This window comes from Nerophis ophidion, linkage group LG04, assembly GCF_033978795.1.
Source record: "Nerophis ophidion isolate RoL-2023_Sa linkage group LG04, RoL_Noph_v1.0, whole genome shotgun sequence".
Taxonomy (NCBI): Eukaryota; Metazoa; Chordata; class Actinopteri; order Syngnathiformes; family Syngnathidae; genus Nerophis; species Nerophis ophidion.
Window position 1 is genome coordinate 6,375,118 of NC_084614.1, and position 26,494 is coordinate 6,401,611.

The following is a 26,494-nucleotide window of genomic DNA, read 5'->3' on the forward strand; positions in this document are numbered from 1 at the left end:
AATATTGTCATTGTTTCCATTTCGATGCACCGCCATCCACCGTTTGACCAATGAGAAAGTCTGTGTGTGTCACACCCAGGTTGCCATCTTAGTCTGGCTACTGCCACTCAATCAATCAATCAATCAATGTTTATTTATATAGCCCCAAAGCACAAATGTCTCAAAGGACTGCACAAATCATTACGACTACAACATCCTCGGAAGAACCCACAAAAGGGCAAGGAAAACTCACACCCAGTGGGCAGGGAGAATTCACATCCAGTGGGACGCCAGTGACAATGCTGACTATGAGAAACCTTGGAGAGGACCTCAGATGTGGGCAACCCCCCCCCCCCCCTCTAGGGGACCGAAAGCAATGGATGTCGAGCGGGTCTAACATGATACTGTGAAAGTTCAATCCATAGTGGCTCCAACACAGCCGCGAGAGTTCAGTTCAAGCGGATCCAAGACAGCAGCGAGAGTCCCGTCCACAGGAAACCATCTCAAGCGGAGGCGGATCAGCAGCGTAGAGATGTCCCCAACCGATACAGGCGAGCGGTCCAACCTGGGTCCCGACGAGCGGTCCATCCTGGGTCTCGACTCTGGACAGCCAGTACTTCATCCATGGTCATCGGACCGGACCCCCTCCACAAGGGAGGGGGGGGACATAGGAGAAAGAAAAGAAGCGGCAGATCAACTGGTCTAAAAAGGAGGTCTATTTAAAGGCTAGAGTATACAGATGAGTTTTAAGGTGAGACTTAAATGCTTCTACTGAGGTAGCATATCGAACTGTTACCGGGAGGGCATTCCAGAGTAGTGGAGCCCGAACGGAAAACGCTCTATAGCCCGCAGACTTTTTTGGGGCTCTAGGAATCACTAATAAGCCAGAGTCTTTTGAACGCAGATTTCTTGCCGGGACATATGGTACAATACAATCGGCAAGATAGGCTGGAGCTAGACCGTGTAGTATTTTATACATAAGTAGTAAAACCTTAAAGTCACATCTTAAGTGCACAGGAAGCCAGTGCAGGTGAGCCAGTATAGGTATATATGTATGTATATATGTATATAAAGGTATATACAGTATAGGTATATATGTATATAAAGGTATATACAGTATAGGTATATATGTATGTATATATGTATATAAAGGTATATACAGTACAGGTGTAATGTGATCAAACTTTCTTGTTCTTGTCAAAAGTCTAGCAGCCGCATTTTGTACCAACTGTAATCTTTTAATGCTAGACATGGGGAGACCCGAAAATAATACGTTACAGTAATCGAGACGAGACGTAACAAACGCATGGATAATGATCTCGGCGTCTTTAGTGGACAAAATGGAGCGAATTTTAGCGATATTACGGAGATGACTGGTAAAGTTACTAAACATGTCAGACCTTCTTAGTTTGTCTAAAAGTTACCATTCTCAACTCATTCATGACAAAGCCAGGAACCAAACCAAGATTTGTATGCTTTTGAAATATTTTTTCATCAGACGCCAAACTTGCTCATTTCCTCCAAGATAGGTAAGTAAGGCATTTACCTTTTCTTGTGATTTGGTATGTCAACTATATTGTCCAATACAGTCTATGATCTTGTCTGACAAAGCTAGTAACCAATGTTAGCATGTGTCGTCCAACTGACAGGACGACATATATTTGTGGCTATGGACAAGCGGTAGAAAAATGGATGAGTCGGTGCCCTATTTCCTTCTCAATACGCTGAGGAAATGGCTTCCAACATGAGTCATCATGGCAATGTGAAACGTGGACAAGTCACATGCTGAAATAATTCCCCGTTGTGGAGCACATTCACCAAGTTTTATGGCAATGTGAAATGTTTGAAAGAGTAGCCTATAGGCCTGACTTGGTCAAATGTCTCCTCATGAGGCTGCTAAGCATGCTCTACTTATTGTCAGCACTACAACCATTGCTAGCCTTGGCTGGAGTTTTTTGTTTTCTGATAGTACTGACAGATTGTACTTACTTCTTCCTGAAAATAGCCTCATTTCTGTGTCGGTTACAGATGTTACTGACATTGTCTACTCGGCTATCGTGGTCCCAGACCTCAACCCCTAGTAAGAGGGGGTGGAAGTTTGAAGTTCCTAGGAGAAGAGCAGTCCTGTATCTTGCGTATCTGGCAACCTCAGTCTGGGAAAGGGGAAGGGGACTACAGAATTTGGACCGAGGTTGCAGTACCATTTCTGGCCACATGATTACATCTGGCTCCTTTATCATCCTGACGTTGAAACATGTGAAAGAACATGTCAGTTGGAGAAGTAAAGATGAATATAAAGCTGACCAACACGCCGGATTGTAGTCAGCTGGAGGCGTGTCTTAATGAAATTAAACAATGGATGTCCGCTAACTTTTTGCAACTCAACGCCAAAAAAACGGAAATGCTGATTATCGGTCCTGCTAGACACCGACCTCTATTTAATAATACAACTCTAACATTTGACAACCAAACAATTAAACAAGGCGACTCGGTAAAGAATCTGGCTATTATCTTCCACCCAACTCTCTCCTTTGAGTCACACATTAAAAGCGTTACTAAAACGGCCTTCTTTCATCTCCGTAATATCGCAAAAATTCGCTCCATTTTGTCCACTAAAGACGCCGAGATCATTATCCATGCGTTTGTTACGTCTCGTCTCGATTACTGTAACGTATTATTTTCGGGTCTCCCCATGTCTAGCATTAAAAGATTACAGTTGGTACAAAATGCGGCTGCTAGACTTTTGACAAGAACAAGAAAGTTTGATCACATTACGCCTGTACTGGCTCACCTGCACTGACATTTAAGATGTGACTTTAAGGTTTTACTAATTACGTATAAAATACTACACGGTCTAGCTCCATCCTATCTTGCCGATTGTATTGTACCATATGTCCCGGCAAGAAATCTGCGTTCAAAGGACTCCGGCTTATTAGTGATTCCCAAAGCCCAAAAAAAGTCTGCGGGCTATAGAGCGTTTTCCGTTCGGGCTCCAGTACTCTGGAATGCCCTCCCGGTAACAGTTCGAGATGCCACCTCAGTAGAAGCATTTAAGTCTCACCTTAAAACTCATTTGTATACTCTAGCCTTTAAATAGACTCTCTTTTTAGACCAGTTGATCTGCCGCTTCTTTTCTTTTTCTCCTATGTCCCACTCTCCCTTGTGGAGGGGGTCCGGTCCGATCCGGTGGCCATGTACTGCTTGCCTGTGTATCGGCCTGGGGACATCTCTGCGCTGCTGATCCGCCTCCGCTTGGGATGGTTTCCTTCCTGCTGGCTCTGCTGTGAACGGGACTCTTGCTGCTGTGTTGGATCCGCTTTGAACTGGACTCTCGCGACTGTGTTGGATCCATTATGGATTGAACTTTCACAGTATCATGTTAGACCCGCTCGACATCCATTGCTTTCCTCCTCTCCAAGGTTCTCATAGTCATCAGTGTCACCGACGTCCCACTGGGTGTGAGTTTTCCTTGCCCTTATGTGAGCCTACCGAGGATGTCGCAGCGGTTTGTGCAGCCCTTTGAGACACTAGTGATTTAGGCCTATATAAGTAAACATTGATTGATTGATTGATTGAATATACATGCACGGTCACACATGTGGCCCGCAGGGAAAGAAGTTTGATGCCCGTCATGTAATAAGGTTGGTGATGCTAATGGGACGGTAAGCGACAAAGAAGCCATACCTGTCCAGGGTCTCCCAAAAGCGCAAGAAGACAGGCCGGTCCAGATGGCGTCTGTGGCGGCTGAGCTCCAGGACGGTCACGTCCCACTTCTGCACATTGACGTCCGTCTTGGCCTCGTCGTACTTTAAATGAAAGGCTCGAACTGGAAGCGACACACACGTTGATGCACGGGGTGTGCAAACCTTCACTTGCTGACACCGTCACTTACTCTTGGCAAATATGTCCACGGGAGAGCCGTCAGGCAGCAGCCACGGCCAGCCCTTGAACTGCCAGGCAGGACCCTGCACGAAGACAGCCACCACTCGGTCCCTGCAGGGAAGGAAGACACTGATCAGCACGCCTGGACATACTCACCTTCTATAGTGCATCACTTGTAAATATACTGCACAATAATGTCCATATATATATATATATATATATATATATATATATATATATATATATATACACTCTGAAGCAATAGCCACCGTTGAAGCACTGCTGTGGTGCATTTGTTTACATGGGAGTTGGAACAGCCATACACATATTACTACTTCCCAGATACTTGACACTATATACATGACATACATGACATACATTATATTACTTTAAATGGTAAATGGGTTGTACTTGTATAGCGCTTTTCTACCTTCAAGGTACTCAAAGCGCTTTGACACTACTTCCACATTTACCCATTCACACACACATTCACACACTGATGGAGGGAGCTGCCATGCAAGGCGCCAACCAGCACCCATCAGGAGCAAGGGTGAAGTGTCTTGCTCAGGACACAACGGACGTGACGAGGTTGGTACTAGGTGGGAATTGAACCAGGGACGCGCGGGTTGCACACGGCCACTCTCCCCACTGCGCCACTTTACTTTCACGTTTAAAAAATGCTGTATTTGAGGTGTGGCAACTTATTTTATTTTGTATTAGTAGCGACTTCGTCCCAGTCCACTTTCGTTGTTTTCACATAAAGTGCACATGCAAGTGATGTTGAGGCCTGCATTGGGGGCCTGCATTGGGGCCACATAGGGACCACATTTGGGCTTACGCATGCAAGTGAGGACTACATTGGGGCTTACGCATGCGAGTGAGGACTACATGGTTGTCCACATTGGGGCTTGCGCATGCAAGTGAGGACTACATTGGGGCCTGCGCATGCGAGAGAGGACTACATTGGAGCCTACGCATGCGAGTGAGGACTACATTGGGGCTTACGCATGCGAGTGAGGACTAGATGGTTGTCCACATTCGGGCTTGCGCATGCAAGTGAGGACTACATGGGGTCCCACATTGGGGCCTGCGCATGCGAGTGAGGACTACATTGGGGCTTACGCATGCGAGTGAGGACTAGATGGTTGTCCACATTGGGGCTTGCGCATGCAAGTGAGGACTACATTGGGGCCTGCGCATGCGAGAGAGGACTACATTGGAGCCTACGCATGCGAGTGAGGACTACATTGGGGCTTACGCATGCGAGTGAGGACTAGATGGTTGTCCACATTCGGGCTTGCGCATGCAAGTGAGGACTACATGGGGTCCCACATTGGGGCCTGCGCATGCGAGTGAGGACTACATTGGGGCTTACGCATGCGAGTGAGGACTAGATGGTTGTCCACATTGGGCCTTGCGCATGCAAGTGAGGACTACATGGGGTCCCACATTGGGGCCACATTGGGGCTTGCGCATGCAAGTGAGGACTACATGGGGTCCCACATTGGGGCTTGCGCATGCAAGTGAGGACTACATTGGGGCCTGCGCATGCAAGTGAGGACTACATTGGGGCTTTGGCATGCAAGTGAGGACTACATTGGGGCTTTGGCATGCAAGTGAGGACTACATTGGGGCTTTGGCATGCAAGTGAGGACTACATTGGGGCTTTGGCATGCACGTGAGGACTACATTGGGGCTTTGGCATGCAAGTGAGGACTACATTGGGGCTTTGGCATGCAAGTGAGGACTACATTGGGGCCTGCGCATGCAAGTGAGGACTACATTGGGGCTTTGGCATGCAAGTGAGGACCACATTGGGGCTTGCGCATGCAAGTGAGGACTACATTGGGGCCTGCGCATGCAAGTGAGGACTACATTGGGGCCTGCGCATGCAAGTGAGGACTACATTGGGGCCTGCGCATGCAAGTGAGGACTACATTGGGGCTTTGGCATGCAAGTGAGGACTACATTGGGGCTTTGGCATGCAAGTGAGGACTACATTGGGGCTTTGGCATGCAAGTGAGGACTACATTGGGGCTTTGGCATGCACGTGAGGACTACATTGGGGCTTTGGCATGCAAGTGAGGACTACATTGGGGCTTTGGCATGCAAGTGAGGACTACATTGGGGCTTTGGCATGCAAGTGAGGACCACATTGGGGCTTGCGCATGCAAGTGAGGACTACATTGGGGCTTTGGCATGCAAGTGAGGACCACATTGGGGCTTGCGCATGCAAGTGAGGACTACATTGGGGCCTGCGCATGCAAGTGAGGACTACATTGGGGCCTGCGAATGCAAGTGAGGACTACATTGGGGCCTGCGAATGCAAGTGAGGACTACATGGGGGGCAGGTCTCCACTGGAGTCGGATAGAAATGCCATATAAGCAGTCAGATGTTAAAAGAATGTGATTAGGGTTCAGGGACAGGAGGACTAATATTTCTTTGCGGTGTAAAAGTTGGGCTTGAAAGAAAAGTCCTCACCAGTCCTGAGGTGCCAGTTTGAGAGGCTGGTCGATGACTCTGTAGGGGACCGTGACAGAGAGTGTGTTTCCACCAGGCTGGATCTGGTCCTTGCGCCTCTGCAGAAGAACCTCGTTGTCACGCTGGATGCCCTGCTTCTTCTTGTCCTCCGACGTGACCAGCCTGGTGGGACACACAACCTCCGGCTTTTACTGCCCGGATCCGCACCTTGTGCATGCAAGTGAAAGTGAAACTGACTTGAGGTCCTGCAGGAGGTCCTTGGCGTTGAGCATGGTGATGATGGAGGTGGTGGCAGCGGGGATGATGATGATGGGCGTGCGGGAGCCTGTGGGGCAAGATCACATTCTTGACATTTCTTCATGGCCAAGTGTCCAATCATTAGGTGGAGATCAAAGGTCATTTATTATGTTGATATCAAAGAGGGTGTACAAGTAGGGGCTCCACCTCTATTTAGATCTAGACCACAAGTGGCTGACATCTTTTAAAAAGTCAACATTGTAATCCTTAGTCTCATTTCACACCGTTTACCTTTTTTCTGATTTGGTGGCGGCCTGGCTTGTGAAACTAGAAGGTGAAGACAAAGGTATGATTAACAGGCAGCGTGATGGTGACGGTACATAGTATCAGAGTAGGTGATGGACTGACTGGGCCGAGGCACGGGCTGCAGTGCGGGGGTCTGGGCCTTCCTGGCAGACGCTCCTTCCTGGAGACACAAACACATCTCATTGACTTGTCTGTCTAAGGATCTTGTCATTCATCAGGTCATTGGACTCTCAAGACCCTTATCAGGTCATTGAAGTCCAAGCACATTCATCAGCACATTGGAGTCTCAGGACATTCTATCATAACAACTGGACTGTGTGTTGGTCTTAGAAGACCTGTTGTCTCGTCTCGTAGACTTCATCACGTCATGGTCATAGACTTAGACTGGTCACACCAGGTCTTAAGACTTGGACTGGTCACACCAGGTCTTAAGACTTGGACTGGTCACACCAGGTCTTAAGACTTGGACTGGTCACACCAGGTCTTAAGACTTGGACTGGTCACACCAGGTCTTAGACTTGGACTGGTCACACCAGATCTTAGACTTGGACTGGTCACACCAGATCTTAGACTTGGACTGGTCACACCAGATCTTAGACTTGGACTGGTCACACCAGGTCTTAGACTTGGACTGGTCACTCCAGGTCTTAGACTTCGATTGGTCACATTTGGTCTTAGACTTCCATTGGTCACATCTAGTAGACTTCCACTGGTCACATCTAGTCACTTCCACTGGTCACATCTAATCTTAGACTTCCACTGGTCACAACTAGTCTTAGACTTCCACTGGTCACAACTAGTCTTAGACTTCCACTGGTCACAACTAGTCTTAGACTTCCACTGGTCACAACTAGTCTTAGACTTCCACTGGTCACAACTAGTCTTAGACTTCGATTGGTCACATTTAGTCTTAGACTTCCCACTGGTCACATCTAGTCTTAGAGTTCGATTGGTCACATCTCGTCTTAGAGTTTGATTGGTCACGTCTAGTCTTATAGACTTTGATTGGTCACAACTAGTCTTAGACTTCGATTGGTCACATTTGGTCTTAGACTTCCACTGGTCACATCTAGTAGACTTCCACTGTTCACATTTAGTCACTTCCACTGGTCACATCTAGTCTTAGACTTCGATTGGTCACATTTGGTCTTAGACTTCCACTGGTCACATCTAGTCTTAGACTTCCACTGGTCACAACTAGTCTTAGACTTCCACTGGTCACAACTAGTCTTAGACTTCCACTGGTCACAACTAGTCTTAGACTTCCACTGGTCACAACTAGTCTTAGACTTCCACTGGTCACAACTAGTCTTAGACTTCCACTGGTCACAACTAGTCTTAGACTTCCACTGGTCACAACTAGTCTTAGACTTCGATCGGTCACATTTGGTCTTAGACTTCCCACTGGTCACATCTAGTCTTAGAGTTCGATTGGTCACATCTCGTCTTAGAGTTTGATTGGTCACGTCTAGTCTTATAGACTTCGATTGGTCACAACTAGTCTTAGACTTCGATTGGTCACATTTGGTCTTAGACTTCCACTGGTCACATCTAGTAGACTTCCACTGTTCACATTTAGTCACTTCCACTGGTCACAACTAGTCTTAGACTTCCACTGGTCACAACTAGTCTTAGACTTCCACTGGTCACAACTAGTCTTAGACTTCCACTGGTCACAACTAGTCTTAGACTTCCACTGGTCACAACTAGTCTTAGACTTCCACTGGTCACAACTAGTCTTAGACTTCGATCGGTCACATTTGGTCTTAGACTTCCCACTGGTCACATCTAGTCTTAGAGTTCGATTGGTCACATCTCGTCTTAGAGTTTGATTGGTCACGTCTAGTCTTATAGACTTTGATTGGTCACAACTAGTCTTAGACTTCGATTGGTCACATTTGGTCTTAGACTTCCACTGGTCACATCTAGTAGACTTCCACTGGTCACATTTAGTCACTTCCACTGGTCACGTCTCGTCTTAGACTTCTATTGGTCACATCTCGTCTTAGACTTCCATTGGTCACATCTCGTCTTAGACTTCCATTGGTCACGTCTCGTCTTAGACTTCTATTGGTCACATCTCGTCTTAGACTTCTATTGGTCACATCTCGTCTTAGACTTCCATTGGTCACGTCTCGTCTTAGACTTCTATTGGTCACATCTCGTCTTAGACTTCTATTGGTCACATCTCGTCTTAGACTTCCATTGGTCACATCTCGTCTTAGACTTCGATTGGTCACAACTATTCTTAAACTTAGATTGGTCACATTTGGTCTAAGACTTCCATTGGTCACGTCTCGTCTTGGACTTAGATTGGTCACAACTAATCTTAGACTTTGATTGGTCACATTTGGTCTTAAGACTTCCATTGGTCACGTCTCGTCTTAGACTTCCATTGGTCACAACTATTCTTAAACTTAGATTGGTCACATTTGGTTTAAGACTTCCATTGGTCACGTCTCGTTTTGGACTTCGATTGGTCACAACTAGTCTTAGACTTTGATTGGTCACATTTGGTCTTAAGACTTCCATTGGTCACGTCTCGTCTTAGACTTCCATTGGTCACAACTATTCTTAAACTTAGATTGGTCACATTTGGTTTAAGACTTCCATTGGTCACGTCTCGTCTTAGACTTCCATTGGTCACGTCTCGTCTTAGACTTCCATTGGTCACATCTCGTCTTAGACTTCCATTGGTCACATCTCGTCTTAGACTTCGATTGGTCACAACTATTCTTAGACTTAGATTGGTCACATTTGGTCTAAGACTTCCATTGGTCACGTCTCGTCTTGGACTTCGATTGGTCACAACTAGTCTTAGACTTTGATTGGTCACATCTAGTCTTGGACTTCCATTGGTCACATCTCGTCTTAGACTTTCATTGGTCACAACTAGTCTTAGACTTTGATTGGTCACAACTAGTCTTAGACTTTGATTGGTCACATCTAGTCTTGGACTTCCATTGGTCACATCTCGTCTTAGACTTCCATTGGTCACAACTAGTCTTAGACTTTGATTGGTCACGTCTCGTCTTGGACTTCGATTGGTCACAACTAGTCTTAAGACTTTGATTGGTCACATCTAGTCTTAGACCTTCATTGGTCACATCTAGTCTTAGACTTCCATTGGTCACATCTAGTCTAGCAGCTGGTACCAAAACCCCAAATATTTATATTCCAACACCAGGACGTTTTGCCCTGGTAGTGAGAAAGACAACTGTTGAGATGCAAAACAGCAGTCCTGTAGTCAAAATACAATGACAGTCGTTGGAATGTAATTTCCCCTTGCTAGCATTGAGGTATGGTTTAAAGGTTAACAGACTATTTCGGGCTATGGTTCTGCCACATAATACCTCGATGCCTCATGTTTTGAACGGGAATTTTAAAAATAATTCTGGTAACTAAAAATGATTCAAAACCCAAAATGATGGCCAGAGAGACAAGGTAGCCAAAGGGTAAAAAGGGAATATTGACTATGGCGTGGTATTACAGGAGTCCAGTGACAATCAGGATTATGGCGGGCAAGTGTTAGAACACATTGCAACAAGTCAAACCAGTTCCCCAGTGTTTACGTTTTGGACTTGAGGTAGTAAGTCTTGAATCAAGCCTTTCATTGATAAGTCAACTCTGCATCAGGACGTCCACTTTTGTATAGCAGGATCATACGGAGACCCTTCTTTATCAAATGCAGGCCCAGTGCTGCGACCACCGAGCATCTGAAGCGGTCTATCCCACAACAGAGACATGAAGCCTCGGCCATGAGGTAAAGACATTTGTTTTTATTTTTATAAAGTTTACTAGCAGTAAATGCTGTTATGGTTACATGCATGCTTGTTGTTATACCTGGTTTAAAAATATACAGTAGCATAGAAAAGCTTGGCATTGTCTTGCTAAAATAAGCAGGGGCGTCCATGATAACAACCTATGTTGAAAGCTGTATGTACCTTTCGGCATTAATGGTGCCTTCACATATGTGTAAGTTAGCAATGCCTTGGCCACTAATACACCCCCATACCATCACACATGCTGCCTAGAACACTTTCACCCTACAACAATCACTAATACACCCCCATACCATCACACATGCTGCCTAGAACACTTTCACCCTACAACAATCACTAATACACCCCCATACCATCACACATGCTGCCTAGAACACTTTCACCCTACAACAATCACTAATACACCCCCATACCATCACACATGCTGCCTAGAACACTTTCACCCTACAACAATCACTAATACACCCCCATACCATCACACATGCTGCCTAGAACACTTTCACCCTACAACAATCACTAATACACCCCCATACCATCACACATGCTGCCTAGAACACTTTCACCCTACAACAATCACTAATACACCCCCATACCATCACACATGCTGCCTAGAACACTTTCACCCTACAACAATCACTAATACACCCCCATACCATCACACATGCTGCCTAGAACACTTTCACCCTACAACAGTCTGGATGGTCTTTTCCTCTTTGGTCTGGAGAACACGATGTCCACGGTTTCCAAAAACAGTTTGAAATATGGACTCTTTAGACCATACAGCACTTTTACACATTGCATCAGTCCATCTTAGATGCGCTTGGGCCTAGCGAAGCTGCCAGCGTTTCTGGGTGTTGTTGATTAATGGCTGTGGCTTTGCATAGTAGAGTTTTAACTTGCACTTACAGAGGTAGCGACCGATTGAAGTTATTGACAGTGGTTTTATGAAGTGTTCCTGAGCCCATCCATCCATCCATCTTCTTCCGCTTATCCAAGGTCGGGTCGCGGGGGCAGCAGCCTAAGCAGGGAAGCCCAGACTTCCCTCTCCCCAGCCACTTTATCTAGCTCTTCCCGGAGGATCCCGAGGCGTTCCCAGGCCAGCCGGGAGACAGTCTTCCCAACGTGTCCTGGGTCTTCCCCGTGGACGTGCCCTAAACACCTCCCTAGGGATGCGTTCGGGTGGCATCCTGACCAGATGCCCGAACCACCTCACCTGGCTCCTCTCCATGTGGAGGAGCAGCAGCTTTACTTTGAGCTCCTCCCGGATGGCAGAGCTTCTCACCCTATCTCTAAGGGAGAGACCTGGAAACTCATTTCGGCCGCTTGTACCCGTGATCTTATCCTTTCGGTCATGACCCAAAGCTCATGACCATAGGTGAGGATGGGAACGTAGATCGACCGGTAAATTGAGAGCTTTGCCTTCCGGCTCAGCTCCTTCTTCACCACAACGGATCGGTACAACGTCCGCATTACTGAAGACGCCGCACCGACCCGCCTGTCGATCTCACGATCCACTCTTCCCCCACTCGTGAACAAAAGTCCTAGGTACTTGAACTCCTCCACTTGGGGCAGGGTCTCCTCCCCAACCCGGAGATGGCATTCCACCCTTTTCCGGGAGAGAACCATGGACTCGGATTTGGAGGTGCTGATTCTCATTCCGGCCGCTTCACACTCGGCTGCGAACCGATCCAGTGAGAGCTGAAGATCCCGGCCAGATGACGCCAACAGGACCACATCGTCTGCAAAAAGCAGAGACCTAATCCCGCGGCAACCAAACCGGAACCCCTCAACGCCTTGACTGCGCCTAGAAATTCTGTCCATAAAAGTTATGAACAGAATCGGTGACAAAGCCCTGAGTTCCTGAGCCCATGTGGTGATATCCTTTACACACGGATGTGGCTTTTTGATGCCTGAGGGATCCAAGGTGCGTAATATCGTGGCTTACGTGCGGTGATTTCTCCACATTCTCTGAACCTTTTGATGATATTACGGAGCGTGGATGGTGAAATCGTTGAGAAACTTTGTCCTTAAACAATTTGCTCAGGCATTTGTTGACAAAGTGGTGACCCTCGCCCCGTCTTTGTTTGTGAACGAGTGAGCATTTCACGGACGCGGCTTTTATAGCCGGTCCTGTTCCCAATTAGCCTCTTCACCTGTAGCATGTTCCAAATAAGTCTTTTATGAGCGTCGCTCAACTTTCTCACTCTTTTTTTCGCCACTTGTGCCAGCTTTTTTGAAACATGTTGCAGGCCTCAAATTCCAAATGAGCTAATATTTGCAAAAAAGAAGAACGCTTGTCAGTGTGAAGATGAAATATCTGGTCTTTGCAGTCTATTCAATTGAATATAAGTTGGAAAGGATTTGTTGTAGTCTCTTTTTTATTTAGCATTTACACAAGCTGACTACTTCCCTGCTTTTGGGCTTTGTAGATCAGACAAAAAGACAACTCTGCTAATGTGTTATAAATACCCGACTTCCCTGCTTTTGGGCTTTGTAGATCAGACAAAAAGACAACTCTGCTAATGTGTTATAAATACCCGACTTCCCTGCTTTTGGGCTTTGTAGATCAGACAAAAAGACAACTCTGCTAATGTGTTATAAAAACCTAGTGGGACAGACGTAGGTTATGCATGCTGTGTTGCAGAACACTTGCAACGATGAAGGCGATATTCTGAGCATGTACGAGAATAAGCAGTCACACAACTCTAATAACTAGCGACACATGTAAGTAAACCTGTAATGTACAGCAATACCATTACCTGAGATTATAATATTTGATATTCTGTGCTGGCTTTTGTTTCCTAGGTGGCAACTGGAGAAGCAACTCTCCAAATAAGAAAAGACTCCCAACCAAAGAGTCAACACGGTGAATAAGAGCTGCTCCAACCATGAAATTGAAAAGACGCCAATGCTTTTCGAACATCGCAAAATGTGCCTTTCTCCTCGCTCTGCTGGCGGTGCTGGTCCTTCTTGTAGCCCACATGTGGCATCCAAGTCTCACAGCACCGTTCGGCTTGAGGGGAAGTCCAGGGACTTGCCGAGATGAAGGAGACCATGCAAACCAATCATCCGTAGAAGAAGTTGAAGAAGCTACAAACTCCCACGGGAAGAAAAACGACACCATTACAGGTGTAAGAGGTTTGCAAGAACCTAGGCCGGTCAAGACTACCCAGATGAAGGGCAGAGACTTTAATGCCACTTTAGTCCACGGTCTGTTCCCTTACATCATCAATGAACCGGCGAAATGTCAAGGTGGTCGAGCAACACCATTCCTGGTGTTCATAATAACCACAGTGGCTTCAGAGGTGGAAGCCAGGAGTGCCATACGGCAGACCTGGGCAAACCAGACCTTGGTGCCAGGTGTGGCAGTTCTCCGCCTTTTTCTGCTGGGAAAGCTGGGGGGAGAGCTGGGGGGTTCTCAGCAAAGGATGCTCCAAGAAGAGAGTGCCGAGCATCATGACATCATTCAGCAGGACTTTGTAGAATCATACAACAATATGACCCTGAAGACCCTGATGGGTCTGCACTGGGTGGCAAGGTACTGTCCACACGCGGGCTACGTCATGAAGACCGACAGTGACATGTTCATCAACACGGAGTACCTCATCCACAAGCTGCTCAGACCAGAGCTGAAGCCCAAGACGAACTACTACACAGGCAGAATCATAGAACATGAGTTAGCTCATCGCGATAAGAAGAACAGGTGGTACATGTCTGAAGAGGAATATGGAAAGGCAGAGTATCCTGCCTTCTGCTCTGGGACTGGTTACGTGCTGTCCGCAGACTTGGCTGACAAGATTCTCAGAGTATCTTTGGCTACGCACATCGTACACCTCGAGGATGTCCACGTGGGATTGTGTCTAAGCCAGCTCGGGGTGAAGCCCACCAAGACGTCCATATGGCTATTCAACCACTACCATGTGCCCTTCACACGCTGCATGTACAGCAATCTCATCACCTCACACCAAATTACACCAAAGGAACTACTGCAGTACTGGACCAGACAGCAGAAAAACAAGAACATTTGTCAAAGGATGGGACTAGGGAACTTGTGATGCGGTCAATCTCCACACCCCTTGGACTGTCAAAAAAGTGGTTGCTGACATCCAACATTTAAACAAAGATTCAATTCCATCCATCCATCCATTCATCTACTTCCGTTTATCCGAGGTCGGGTCTCAGAGAAGCCCAGACTTTCCTCTTCCCAGCCACTTCGTCCCGCTCCTCCCGGGGGATCCTGAGGTGTTCCCAGGCCAGCCGTCTCCCGGCCTCCTGCCGGTTGGACGTGCCTCAAACGCCTCCATAAGGAGGCATTCGGGTGGCATCCTGACCAGATGCCCGAACCACCTCACCTGGCTCCTCTCCATGTGGAGGAGCAGCAGCTTTACTTTGAGCTCCTCCCGGATGGCAGAGCTTCTCACCCTATCTCTAAGGGAGAGACCCAAACTCATTTGGGCCGCTTGTACCCGTGATCTTGTCCTTTCGCTCATAACCCAAAGCTCATGACCATAGGTGAGGATGGGAACGTATAGATGGACCAGTAAATTGAGAGCTTTGCCTTCCGGCTCAGCTCCTCCTTCACCACAATGGATCGATACAGCGTCCGCATAACTGAAGACGCCTCCACCATCCACTCTTCCCCCACTCGTGAACAAGACTCTGAAGTACTTGAACTCCTCCACTTGGGGCGGGGTCTCCTCCCCAACCTTGAGATGGAACTCCACACTTTTCCGGGCGAGAACCATGGCCTCAGACTTGGAGTAGCTTTATTTGGCATAGCTGTACGACATTTGGACTCAGGTCCTGGCAAAGGTTCAGGAAAAAAGGTAATAAATAAGGCACTTTTAAAGGGGAACATTATCACCAAACCTATGCAAGCGTCAATACATACCTTGATGTTGCAGAAAAAAAACATGTATTTTTTTTAACCGATTTCCGAACTCTAAATGGGTGAATTTTGGCGAATTAAACGCCTTTCTGTTTATCGGTCTTGTAGCGACGACGTCAGAACGTGACGTCACCGAGGTAACACACCCGCCATTATCATTTTCACATTACAGCTCTGTTATTTTCCGTTTTTTCGACTATTTTTTGGAACCTTGGGTGGGTGTGTTGTCGGAGGGTGTAACAACACTAACAGGGAGGGATTCAAGTTGCACCACTGGCAAGAAATCTGCCGCCAGACCCCCATTGAATGTGCCAGAGTGTCTGCACATTTTACCAGGGATGCTAAGACAGACATGGCACAGAGATGTATGGATAACCTGCAGGTGCATTTGCAACCATTAAGTCAGGGGTCGGGAAGCTTTTTGGCTGAGAGAGCCAAGAAGCCAAATATTTTAAAAGGTATTTCTGTAACAGCCATATAATATTTTTTTTTACACTGAACACAACTAATCACATACATTTTTAAGTAAAACCAACATTTATAGAGTATAAGTCTGTTATTCTCTGTAATAACATTGTTATTCTGAAGCTAACTGTGGAGGGGGTGTGGCCTGCGGGCCTGCAGCGAAGCGGGTTGTGCCAGGACCGGCCTCGAAATCAGCGACAGGTGCGTAGAAGGCCCACCTGGGCCTTGTTATCTAATCACCTGTCACTATGTTATAAGCAGCAGCCAGGAGGAAAGACGGGGTTGGGGCTGGAGCCAGAGTGCGAGCGAGAGCGAAAGCGAAAAAGACAATTGCTGGATAGCAACTGAGAGACTTATTGAAAAATAAAACAATATTGTAACCCTGAAACAGGCTCTCATGTCGGTGCTTGGTGGTCTGAAGAACCCCCAGGAGGACAAGCCCCACACTAATCAATAATAAATAAATAACTTTTTACCATAAACGCAACTTCTTGAACAGGTGCGCTAGAAAACGGATGGATGGATTAAAATGCACGAGAATGTTTTATTTTGAACGTTACTTTAAACACTGTGATTACAAGCGGAATTATTCATTACTTAGTGTGTTAAGCAGTGTCAGCTCGGATTTATCCGAGAGCCAGATGCAGTCATCAAAAGAGCCATAGGTTCCCTACCCCTGGATTAAGTCAACGAAATCACAAAGTTGAGTTTTGTTGATGTTGTTGACTTATGTGCTAATCAGACATATTTGGTCGCAGCATGACTGCCAGCTAATCGATGCTAACATGCTACGCTAATTGACGCTAGAATGCTACGCTAATCGATGCTAACAGGCTATTTACGCGAGCTCTATGTACGTTTGAAATTAGGTACCCAAATTTAATGCGAAACAAACACTTACCAATCGACGGATTTAAGTTGCTCCAGTGTCACAAGATGCGAAAGTCCTGATCGTTTGGTCCGCAAATTTTACCGGCGATGCTAATAGGGCAGCCATGCTATGAGCCACTTCATTAGGTACACCCGTGCTACGGCCGAATAGCGTCAATACTTTTTATTCATAGCTGTGTGTAGAAGTGTCTGGTTGTATCTGCTGCTTTAATGTCTTTAATGTCCTATGTGTTCTTTGATGTTTGATGTTTCCCTCTTACACACATGTAAGAGGGATGTGTACTATGGCTATGAGTTGTTGTTTTTTTTTCCCTTGGCCTCAGTCTGCACCCCCTCTCCAGGGGCCAGGCTAAGACCGATTTTTTTTCTATTTTTTTCTCCCCCCCCTTGTTTACCTGTATCTCATCTTTTTTTGTAAGGGGCGCTGGAAGCCGGCAGACCCGTCAGCGATCCTGTTCTGTCTCCCTTTAATGTTTGTCTGATCTTGAATGGGATTGTGCTGAAAATTGTAATTTTCCTGAAGGAACTCTCCTGACGGAATAAATAAAGCACTATCTAATCTAATCTAATAGCTTCAGTTTTTTCTTCAATTTCGTTTTCGCCATCTGCCTCCATACGCCGACCATCTGTTTCAATACATGCGTAATCTGTTGAATCGCTTAAACCGCTGAAATCCGAGTCTGAATCCGAGCTAATGTCGCTATATCTTGCTGCGGTAACCGCCATGTTGTTTGTATTGGCAGGGAAATGGACAGTCGCATCGCAAATAGCGAAAATCAAGAACTTTAAAGCTTTTTTTTTAGGGATATTCCGGGGAGGTGTAAAATTTGGAACAAAACTTCGAAAAATACAACAGGCCACTGGGAACTGATTTTTGTTGTTTTTAACCCTTTTGAAATTGTGATAATGTTCCCCTTTAACAAGAAGGACTGATATTCTTTGAGCTGCAATTTGACCCCCTTAAAATGCTTCAAAACTCACCAAACTTGGCACACACATCAGGACTGGCAACAATTGCGAGCTAATGAAAAAACCAAACCCCAAAACTCAAAATTGTGCTCTAGCGCCCCCTAGGAATACAACACAGACAAACTGCTCCTAGGAAGAAAACAGACAAAACTGCTTGTAACTTCCATTACAAATGTCGTAGAGACATGAAACAAAAACCTCTATGTAGGTCTGACTTAGACCTACATTTCCAATGAAACACTTCTATACCTAAAATCAACAGGAAGTTGGCAAAAACCCCTTCAAAACAAAATTTTTGCAAAAAATGCCTTTTTTGCCTCTTTGAACTGATATTTGACCCCCTTAAAAAACTTCAAAGTGCAAGTTAAAGCTATACAATGCCAAGCGAAAGCCATTTATCAACAACATCCAGAAACGCCAATCTGTAATTTGACCCCCTTAACATGCTTCAAAACTCACCAAATTTTACACACACATCAGGACTGGTGAAAATTGCCAGCCAATAAAAAAACAAACCCCAAAAATTTAAATTGTGCTCTAGCGCCCCCTAGGGAAAAAAACTGACAAAACTGCTTGTAAATTCTGTTAGGAATGTTGTAGAGTGATGAAACAAAAGCTTCTATGGAGGTCTGACTAAGATCGGGACTCGGGACACGGCGGCAGCGGCCAAAGGCGGACCCGACCGCTGAGTGGGTTGCTTGCATTTTTAAATTAGCCAGAGAATGAATAGAGGAGTTTAACCTCGGGCAGTTTGTTATATTCTTACTTTGATTATTCTGCGTAAACACATAGTTAGCATGCTGGCCTCACAGTCAGGTATCGGTGTGTGGGATGGCTTCATTGCAGACTATATCAACTGGGAATGTGCTGCGCCTAGCTGAAGACCCATTGGGGGTGATCTACACCTATCCACCCAAGTCAGCCAGAGGGTTTGTGGCAATGTGAAGTGCTCAGTTGAGGGATAACTCCTGTGAAGTACACCAGTCACGAGACCACCACCATCGACTGAAGAACACTAAGAGTGCAAGCCTTCTCCGAGCTCCCCCCTCTCAATAGAAAGGAATCCTTGAGAAACATTGTGGGCTGAGATGGTGATGCGGACCACCCACAAAATGTGTTCCCTTATCTCATTTCTGTCAGCTCTGGAAACGTTCATACATTTGTTTCCAAACAGGCTGCTGGAGCGTTTTCTCTTTGCATCGATCTCACTGCTTTTAAACGCCATGTGTGTGCTTATTAAAAAGACATACAAAAAAGAACACAATTTACTATGCAGTGAATTATTTGGAATCAATGGTCTACACATGAATGAAATTATGAATAAAGATGTTGTTGTGAATGATTTTAATGAATGAGATTGCAGTCTATGTTGTTATGATCCGCTGCTCGGATCATATCATGTTCTGGTTTTGATTGGTTTTTGTATTATATTCTGTTAGTGTTTGACTTCCTTAGTTCCTGGTTTGTTCTGTTTCCATAAATGACTCATTAGATTCCCCTGCCTCTTGATTACTGTCTTTATTTAAGCCTGCCTTTTCTGTTCGTTCAGTCTTGCCTTCTAATGTGTGTTCGCACAACAGTGACGACCTTGATCCTCGATTCTGATTCCGAATCTGTACTTGATGCTCCTCTAGCTCCCATGCTAGTAGTTTTGTTTTGCCTTTTGTGCAAGTTTTTCTGTTATTTCTCTAGCGCTTTCGGTTTTTTTTTCCCTAGCTCCCATGCTAGTTCTGTTTGTTTGACAAAGTCTGTTTTTATTTGTTAAATAAATCAATTATTTCTTAACTTCAAGCTGTGTTTGAGCCCGGCTGCATCCCTGAGAGAACGACCCGCATCACCACGATGCCACGTAATCGTCAAATATGTATTACTGCTGACTATTGACTAACTTATGACCTCCGGGGAAGTTTGCGGGACTCAAATGCTTTGACATGCACCTGTACGTGCAAAATGATAATAGTCAAAACCTTAAACACAACAATGTCAGTAAATGACATCACACATTCAGATTGAACTTGGGACTCAAACATCCCCATATATCCACACTCTACACCAGGGGTGCCCACACTTTTTCTGCAGGCGAGCTACTTTTCAATTGACCAACTCGAGGGGATCTACCTCATTTATATATATCATTTACATTCATTTATTTATGAAAGAGACATTTTTGTAAACAAGTTAAATGTGTTTAATGATAATACAAGCATGTGTAACACATATAGATGTCTTTCTTTCACCAAGACAAGAATATAAGTTGGTGTATTACCTGATTCTGATGACTTGCATTGATTGGAATCAGACAGTAATGATGATAACGCCCACATTTTCAAATGGAGGAGAAAAAAAGTTGTCCTTTCTGTACAATACCACATGAAAGTGGTTGTTTTTTGGCATCTAATTCATCCAGCTTCCATACACTTTACAAGAAAAACATTGGCGGCAAATTCCGTAGCTTGCTTGATTGATTGACATTCACGGCACCCGAGGGTCTTGTGAGATGACGCTGGCTGCTGCCAGTTCATTATTATGAAAAAATGACAAGAGGAAGGCGAGAAACACTTTTTATTTCAACAGACTCTCGCGCCGTCCCTTCCGTCAAAACTCTAAAGGCCGACTGCACATTTCCTATCTTCACAATAAAAGCCCTGCTTCATGCTGCCTGCGCTAACAAAATAAGAGTCTCGGAAAGCTGGCGTGCACAAGTGATGTGCACGCCAGCTTTCTGAGGGATCGCTTGTGCACGCCAGTTTTCCGAGACTCTGTATTTAGTTAGCGCAGGCAGCATGAAGCAGGGCTTTTATTGTGAAGATAGGAAATGTGCAGTCGGCCTTTAGAGTTTTGACGGAAGGTACGGCGCGAGAGTCTGTTGGAATAAAAAGTGTTTCTCGCCTTCCTCTCGGTCATATTTTCATAATAATGATTTTGCAGCAGCCAGCGTCATCTCACAAGACCCTCCGGTACCGTGAATGTCATTTAAGTGACGTCTTGGTGAAGATTGATGATCACTAATTTTTAGGTCTATTTTTTTTAAAAGCCTGGCTGGAGATCGACTGACACCCCCCCCCCCGGTCGACTGGTAGCTCGCGATCGACGTAATGGGCACCCCTGCTCTACACAGTCTTTTACTCCTTATTGGAAGACATGTTATGGATGTTCAAATACTTGTCCTTACCGTCACAGACTTTAGAGTCATGCCGTGGTACGTCCCCATGGTGTCAATCTTGAAACCCTCCGTTTCTGGAAAACAAACACCAGAGACACGGAGTTGGTGCTGAGTCACTTTAGGTGGTCTACAACATCACATTTAGACTTTAGGTGGTCTACAACATCACATTTAGACACATTTAGGCATGTCACTTTAGGTGGTCTACAACATCACATTTAGACTTTAGGTGGTCTACAACATCACATTTAGACTTTAGGTGGTCTACAACATCACATTTAGACACAGCCGGGCATGTCACTTTAGGTGGTCTACAACATCACATTTAGACTTTAGGTGGTCTACAACATCACATTTAGACTTTAGGTGGTCTACAACATCACATTTAGACACTTTAGGTGGTCTACAACATCACATTTAGACACTTTAGGTGGTCTACAACATCACATTTAGACACTTTAGGTGGTCTACAACATCACATTTAGACTTTAGGTGGTCTACAACATCACATTTAGACTTGAGGTGGTCTACAACATCACATTTAGACACAGGGCACTTTAGGTGGTCTACAACATCACATTTAGACTTTAGGTGGTCTACAACATCACATTTAGACACTTTAGGTGGTCGTCAACATCACATTTAGACACAGCCGGCATGTCACTTTAGGTGGTCTACAACATCACATTTAGACACACTTTAGGTGGTCTACAACATCACATTTAGACTTTAGGTGGTCTACAACATCACATTTAGACACACTTTAGGTGGTCTACAACATCACATTTAGACTTTAGGTGGTCTACAACATCACATTTAGACTTTAGGTGGTCTACAACATCACATTTAGACACACTTTAGGTGGTCTACAACATCACATTTAGACTTTAGGTGGTCTACAACATCACATTTAGACTTTAGGTGGTCTACAACATCACATTTAGACACACTTTAGGTGGTCTACAACATCACATTTAGACACACTTTAGGTGGTCTACAACATCACATTTAGACACACTTTAGGTGGTCTACAACATCACATTTAGACACACTTTAGGTGGTCTACAACATCACATTTAGACACACTTTAGGTGGTCTACAACATCACATTTAGACACACTTTAGGTGGTCTACAACATCACATTTAGACACACTTTAGGTGGTCTACAACATCACATTTAGACTTTAGGTGGTCTACAACATCACATTTAGACACACTTTAGGTGGTCTACAACATCACATTTAGACTTTAGGTGGTCTACAACATCACATTTAGACTTTAGGTGGTCTACAACATCACATTTAGACACACTTTAGGTGGTCTACAACATCACATTTAGACACACTTTAGGTGGTCTACAACATCACATTTAGACTTTAGGTGGTCTACAACATCACATTTAGACACACTTTAGGTGGTCTACAACATCACATTTAGACACACTTTAGGTGGTCTACAACATCACATTTAGACTTTAGGTGGTCTACAACATCACATTTAGACACACTTTAGGTGGTCTACAACATCACATTTAGACACACTTTAGGTGGTCTACAACATCACATTTAGACACACTTTAGGTGGTCTACAACATCACATTTAGACACACTTTAGGTGGTCTACAACATCACATTTAGACACACTTTAGGTGGTCTACAACATCACATTTAGACACACTTTAGGTGGTCTACAACATCACATTTAGACACACTTTAGGTGGTCTACAACATCACTTTAGGTGGTCTACAACATCACTTTAGGTGGTCTACAACATCACTTTAGGTGGTCTACAACATGATTTTAAATTGGAACCACAGATTAACACTGTGGTACAATCTAGTTTTTATTATCCAAGACTTTTAGCAAAAATTCAATCGGTTTTGTCCTTTAACAACTTTGAGCGTGTAATCAGTGCTTTTATTTCATCAGGTTAGAATGACTCGGGCCTCCATGGCTCCATTGCAGTTAGTCCTAACTGTTTTAACCACCACTAAAAAAACATGAATACATTTTAGCATCCCTTTACAGGCGCCCACTTCATTTCAAAACATTGTTTGTTTTTAAAACATAAGTCTAACAACTCACCCTCTTTTCCTTTAAATCTCTCCTGATCGTATCTGTTGTAGGCAGCTGGCACCGGCTGCTTGTTTCTCAGGGCTGGGTCCTGCAACACATGACATCATCCATCACTATTTGGCTGCTCTGCTTTGTCACAGCCAGTGACATTAATATTCAGTAATCACTCAAACAACTACTTTTATTGACTTTAATGGACGCCACATCTTGCGTCAAGCAGAGAACGGTCTTACCACCTGAGAAGCATTCTGTGCTGGTCTTTGTTCCGGAGCACGGCCTTCCTCCCTGGCTTTCACCGACTGAAGAATGGCAAAGATGTTTTTGGAGAAGTTCTGCAAGGCATGGGGGCGAAAGTGTCATGACTCGGTCAGCAGCTCAATAAAAACCCTCTTCATGTACAAACCCCGTTTCCATATGAGTTGGGAAATTGTGTTAGATGTACTGTAAATAAAAACAGAATAAAATGGTTTGCAAATCCTTTTCAACCCATATTCAGTTGAATATGCTACAAATACAACATATTTGATGTCCAAACTCATAAACTTTATTTTCTTTTGCAAATAATAATTAACTTAGAATTTCATGGCTGCAACACGTGACAAAGTAGTTGGGAAAGGGCATGTTCACCACTGTGTTGCATCACCTTTTGTTTTAACAACACTCAATAAACGTTTGGGAACTGAGGAAACTAATTATTGAAGCTGTAAAAGTGGAATTCTTTCCCATTCTTGTTTTATGTAGAGCTTCAGTCCTTCAACAGTCCGGGGTCTCTGTTGTCGTATTTTACACTTCATAATGCACCACACATTTTCCATGGGAGACAGGTCTGGACTGCAGGCGGGCCAGGAAAGTACCCACACTCTTTTTTTTAACGAAGCCACGCTGTTGTAACATGTGCTGGATGTGGCTTGGCATTGTCTTGCTGGAATAAGCAGGGGCGTCCATGAAAAAGACGGCGCTTAGATAGCAGCATATGTTGTTCCAAAACCTGTATGGACCTTTCAGCATTAATGGTGCCTTCACAGATGTGTAAGTTACCCATGCCTTGGGCACTAATGCACCCCCATACCATCACACATGCTGGCTTTTACACTTTACGTCGATAAAAGTCTGGATGGTTCGCTTCCCCTTTGGTCCGGATGACACCATGTGGAATATTTCCCAAAACAATTTGAAATGTGGACTCGTCAGACCACAGAACACTTTCCCACTTTGCATCAGTCCATCTTAGATGATCTCGGGCGCCGGGGAAGCCAACGGCGTTTCTGGATGTTGTTGATAAATGGCTTTGGCTTTGTATAGTAGAACTTTAACTTGCACTTACAGATGTAGCGACCAACTGTATTTAGTGACAGTGGTTTTGTGAAGTGTTCCTGAGCCCATGTGGTGATATCCTTTAAAGATTGATGTCGGTTTTTGATACTGTGCCGTCTGAGGGATGGAAGGTCACGGTCATTCAATGTTGGTTTCCGGCCATGCCGCTTACGTGGAGTGATTTCTCCAGATTCTCTGAACCTTTTGATGATATTATGGAGCGTAGATGTTGAAATCCCTAAATTTCTCGCAATTGCACTTTGAGAAAGGTTGTTCTTAAACTGTTTGACTATTTGCTCACGCAGTTGTGGACAAAGGGGTGTACCTCGCCCCATCCTTTCTTGTGAAAGACTGAGCATTTTTTGGGAAGCTGTTTTTATACCCAATCATGGCACCCACCTGTTCCCAATTAGCCTGCACACCTGTGGGATGTTCCAAATAAGGGTTTGATGAGCATTCCTCAACTTCATCAGTATTTATTGCCACCTTTCCCAACTTCTTTGTCACATGTTGCTGGCATCAAATTCTAAAGTTAATGATTATTTGCACAAAAAAAAAATGTTTGAGTTTGAACATAAAATATGTTGTCTTTGTAGCATATTCAACTGAATATGGCTTGAAAAGGATTTGCAAATCATTGTATTCTGTTTATATTTACATCTAACACCATTTCCCAACTCATATGGGAACGGGGTTTGTAAACCATTCTAAAGACCAAAGTCTACATCAAAATTTAATCACACACACACACACACACACACAATTAGGCTAGCCCAAATACCCCTAAAAATGGGAGCTGAAAACTAAAATGTCTGTCCTAAAGCAGTGTTTTTCAACCCACATTTGGGTTGAAACTATTTTTTTGCACACCAGTAATTATAATCTCAAATGATGTGTTGTTGTTGAGTGTCGGTGCTGTCTAGAGCTCAGCAGAGTAACCGTGTAATACCCTTCCTTGTCAGTAGGTGGCAGCAGGTAGCTAATTGCTTTGTGGATGTCGGAAACAGCGGTAGGCAGGTTGCAGGTAAGAAAGATTTCTCATGCTTACACCAAAAATAAACAAAAGGTGAGTGCCTGCCTCTAAGAAAAGGCATTGAAGCTTAGGGAAGGCTATGCAGAACCAAACTAAAACTGAACTAGCTACAAAGTAAACAAAAACAGAATGCTGGAATACAGCAAAGACTTACGGTGCAGCAAAGACAATGTACATCTGAACATGACGCGACAATCGACAATGTCCCCCACAAAGAAGGACAAAAACAAGTGAAATATTCTTGATTGCTAAAACAAAGTAGCATCGCTCAAAAAGAATCCATGAAACTGCAACGGAAAAATGCAGAAAAAAGAGAAAAAGCCACCAAAATAGGAGCGCAAGACAAGAAGTGAAAGACTACGCACAGGAAAAGAGCAAAAAAGTGCAAGTCAGTCAGGGTGTGATGTGACAGGTGGTGACAGTACACCTACTTTGAGACAAGAGCTATAGTCATGCATGCTTGCTTCTGCTTCAAAGTCATATCCAACAACCACTTTTTACGGTCAACTGAGTTTCTTTTTTTTTTTTTTTTTTAGGATTTCCGTTGTTAGTGTGCCTCTGTGTTTTTGTCAACACAAAAAAAATGTGCCTTGGCTCACAAAAGGTTGAAAAACACGGTCTTAAAAGACTATGACAAGCTATTCACTGAAACCACTTAAACTGGGGTTGATCATGTGTGCAGTACCCCAACCCCTCCACAAGGGGGCAACCACGAGTCACAATGAACACTCCTTCAACCCTGACAAAAATGGGACTTTTTTTTTTTTACCAAGTATGAACGGTCCAAGTGCTCAAGTCCTTGTTTCCTGTGGGACCTTTCAAATGAAGGACATCACCAAACTTGTGCATGAATATATTGTATTTGTTTTGTATTGAAATTGCTGACTTGGTGATGTCTTTTGTGTTCAAAGTTGTGTTGTTTTTTTTGTCTCCGGTTTAATACATGTTGTGCTAAACACACAACCATGTTGGCTGTTTCACTTCCATATGTTTAAACATCCATCCATCCATTTTCTACCGCTTATT

General features: G+C 44.6%; 2 protein-coding genes across 6 annotated transcripts in view; one reads left to right on the forward strand and one right to left on the reverse strand.

The window, feature by feature from the left end:
* The window catches only part of LOC133550802 (beta-1,3-galactosyltransferase 2-like), a 28,400-nt gene extending 8,785 nt beyond the window's left edge, over positions 1–19,615 (forward strand). For 2 of the 4 annotated variants that reach the window (XM_061896848.1, XM_061896850.1), the window contains 3 exons: positions 10,578–10,649; positions 13,313–13,392; positions 13,474–19,615. In XM_061896848.1, the coding sequence (XP_061752832.1) occupies positions 13,557–14,723 (1,167 nt within the window). In that variant the 5' untranslated portion in view covers positions 10,578–10,649; positions 13,313–13,392; positions 13,474–13,556 and the 3' untranslated portion in view covers positions 14,724–19,615. The remainder of the gene's footprint in view (positions 1–10,577; positions 10,650–13,312; positions 13,393–13,473) is intronic. The other 2 variants (XM_061896849.1, XM_061896851.1) reach the window with 2 other exon arrangements.
* Positions 1–26,494, reverse strand: part of LOC133550799 (parafibromin) — a 61,205-nt gene that overhangs the window by 2,762 nt on the left and 31,949 nt on the right. The window contains exons 8-16 of one of the 2 annotated variants that reach the window (XM_061896843.1): positions 23,355–23,453; positions 23,131–23,209; positions 21,054–21,118; positions 6,989–7,046; positions 6,872–6,907; positions 6,581–6,668; positions 6,344–6,505; positions 3,872–3,972; positions 3,664–3,805 (exon numbers count right to left, since the gene is read on the reverse strand). In XM_061896843.1, coding sequence (XP_061752827.1) covers positions 3,664–3,805; positions 3,872–3,972; positions 6,344–6,505; positions 6,581–6,668; positions 6,872–6,907; positions 6,989–7,046; positions 21,054–21,118; positions 23,131–23,209; positions 23,355–23,453 — 830 coding nt within the window. The remainder of the gene's footprint in view (positions 1–3,663; positions 3,806–3,871; positions 3,973–6,343; positions 6,506–6,580; positions 6,669–6,871; positions 6,908–6,988; positions 7,047–21,053; positions 21,119–23,130; positions 23,210–23,354; positions 23,454–26,494) is intronic. The other variant, XM_061896844.1, reaches the window with a different exon arrangement.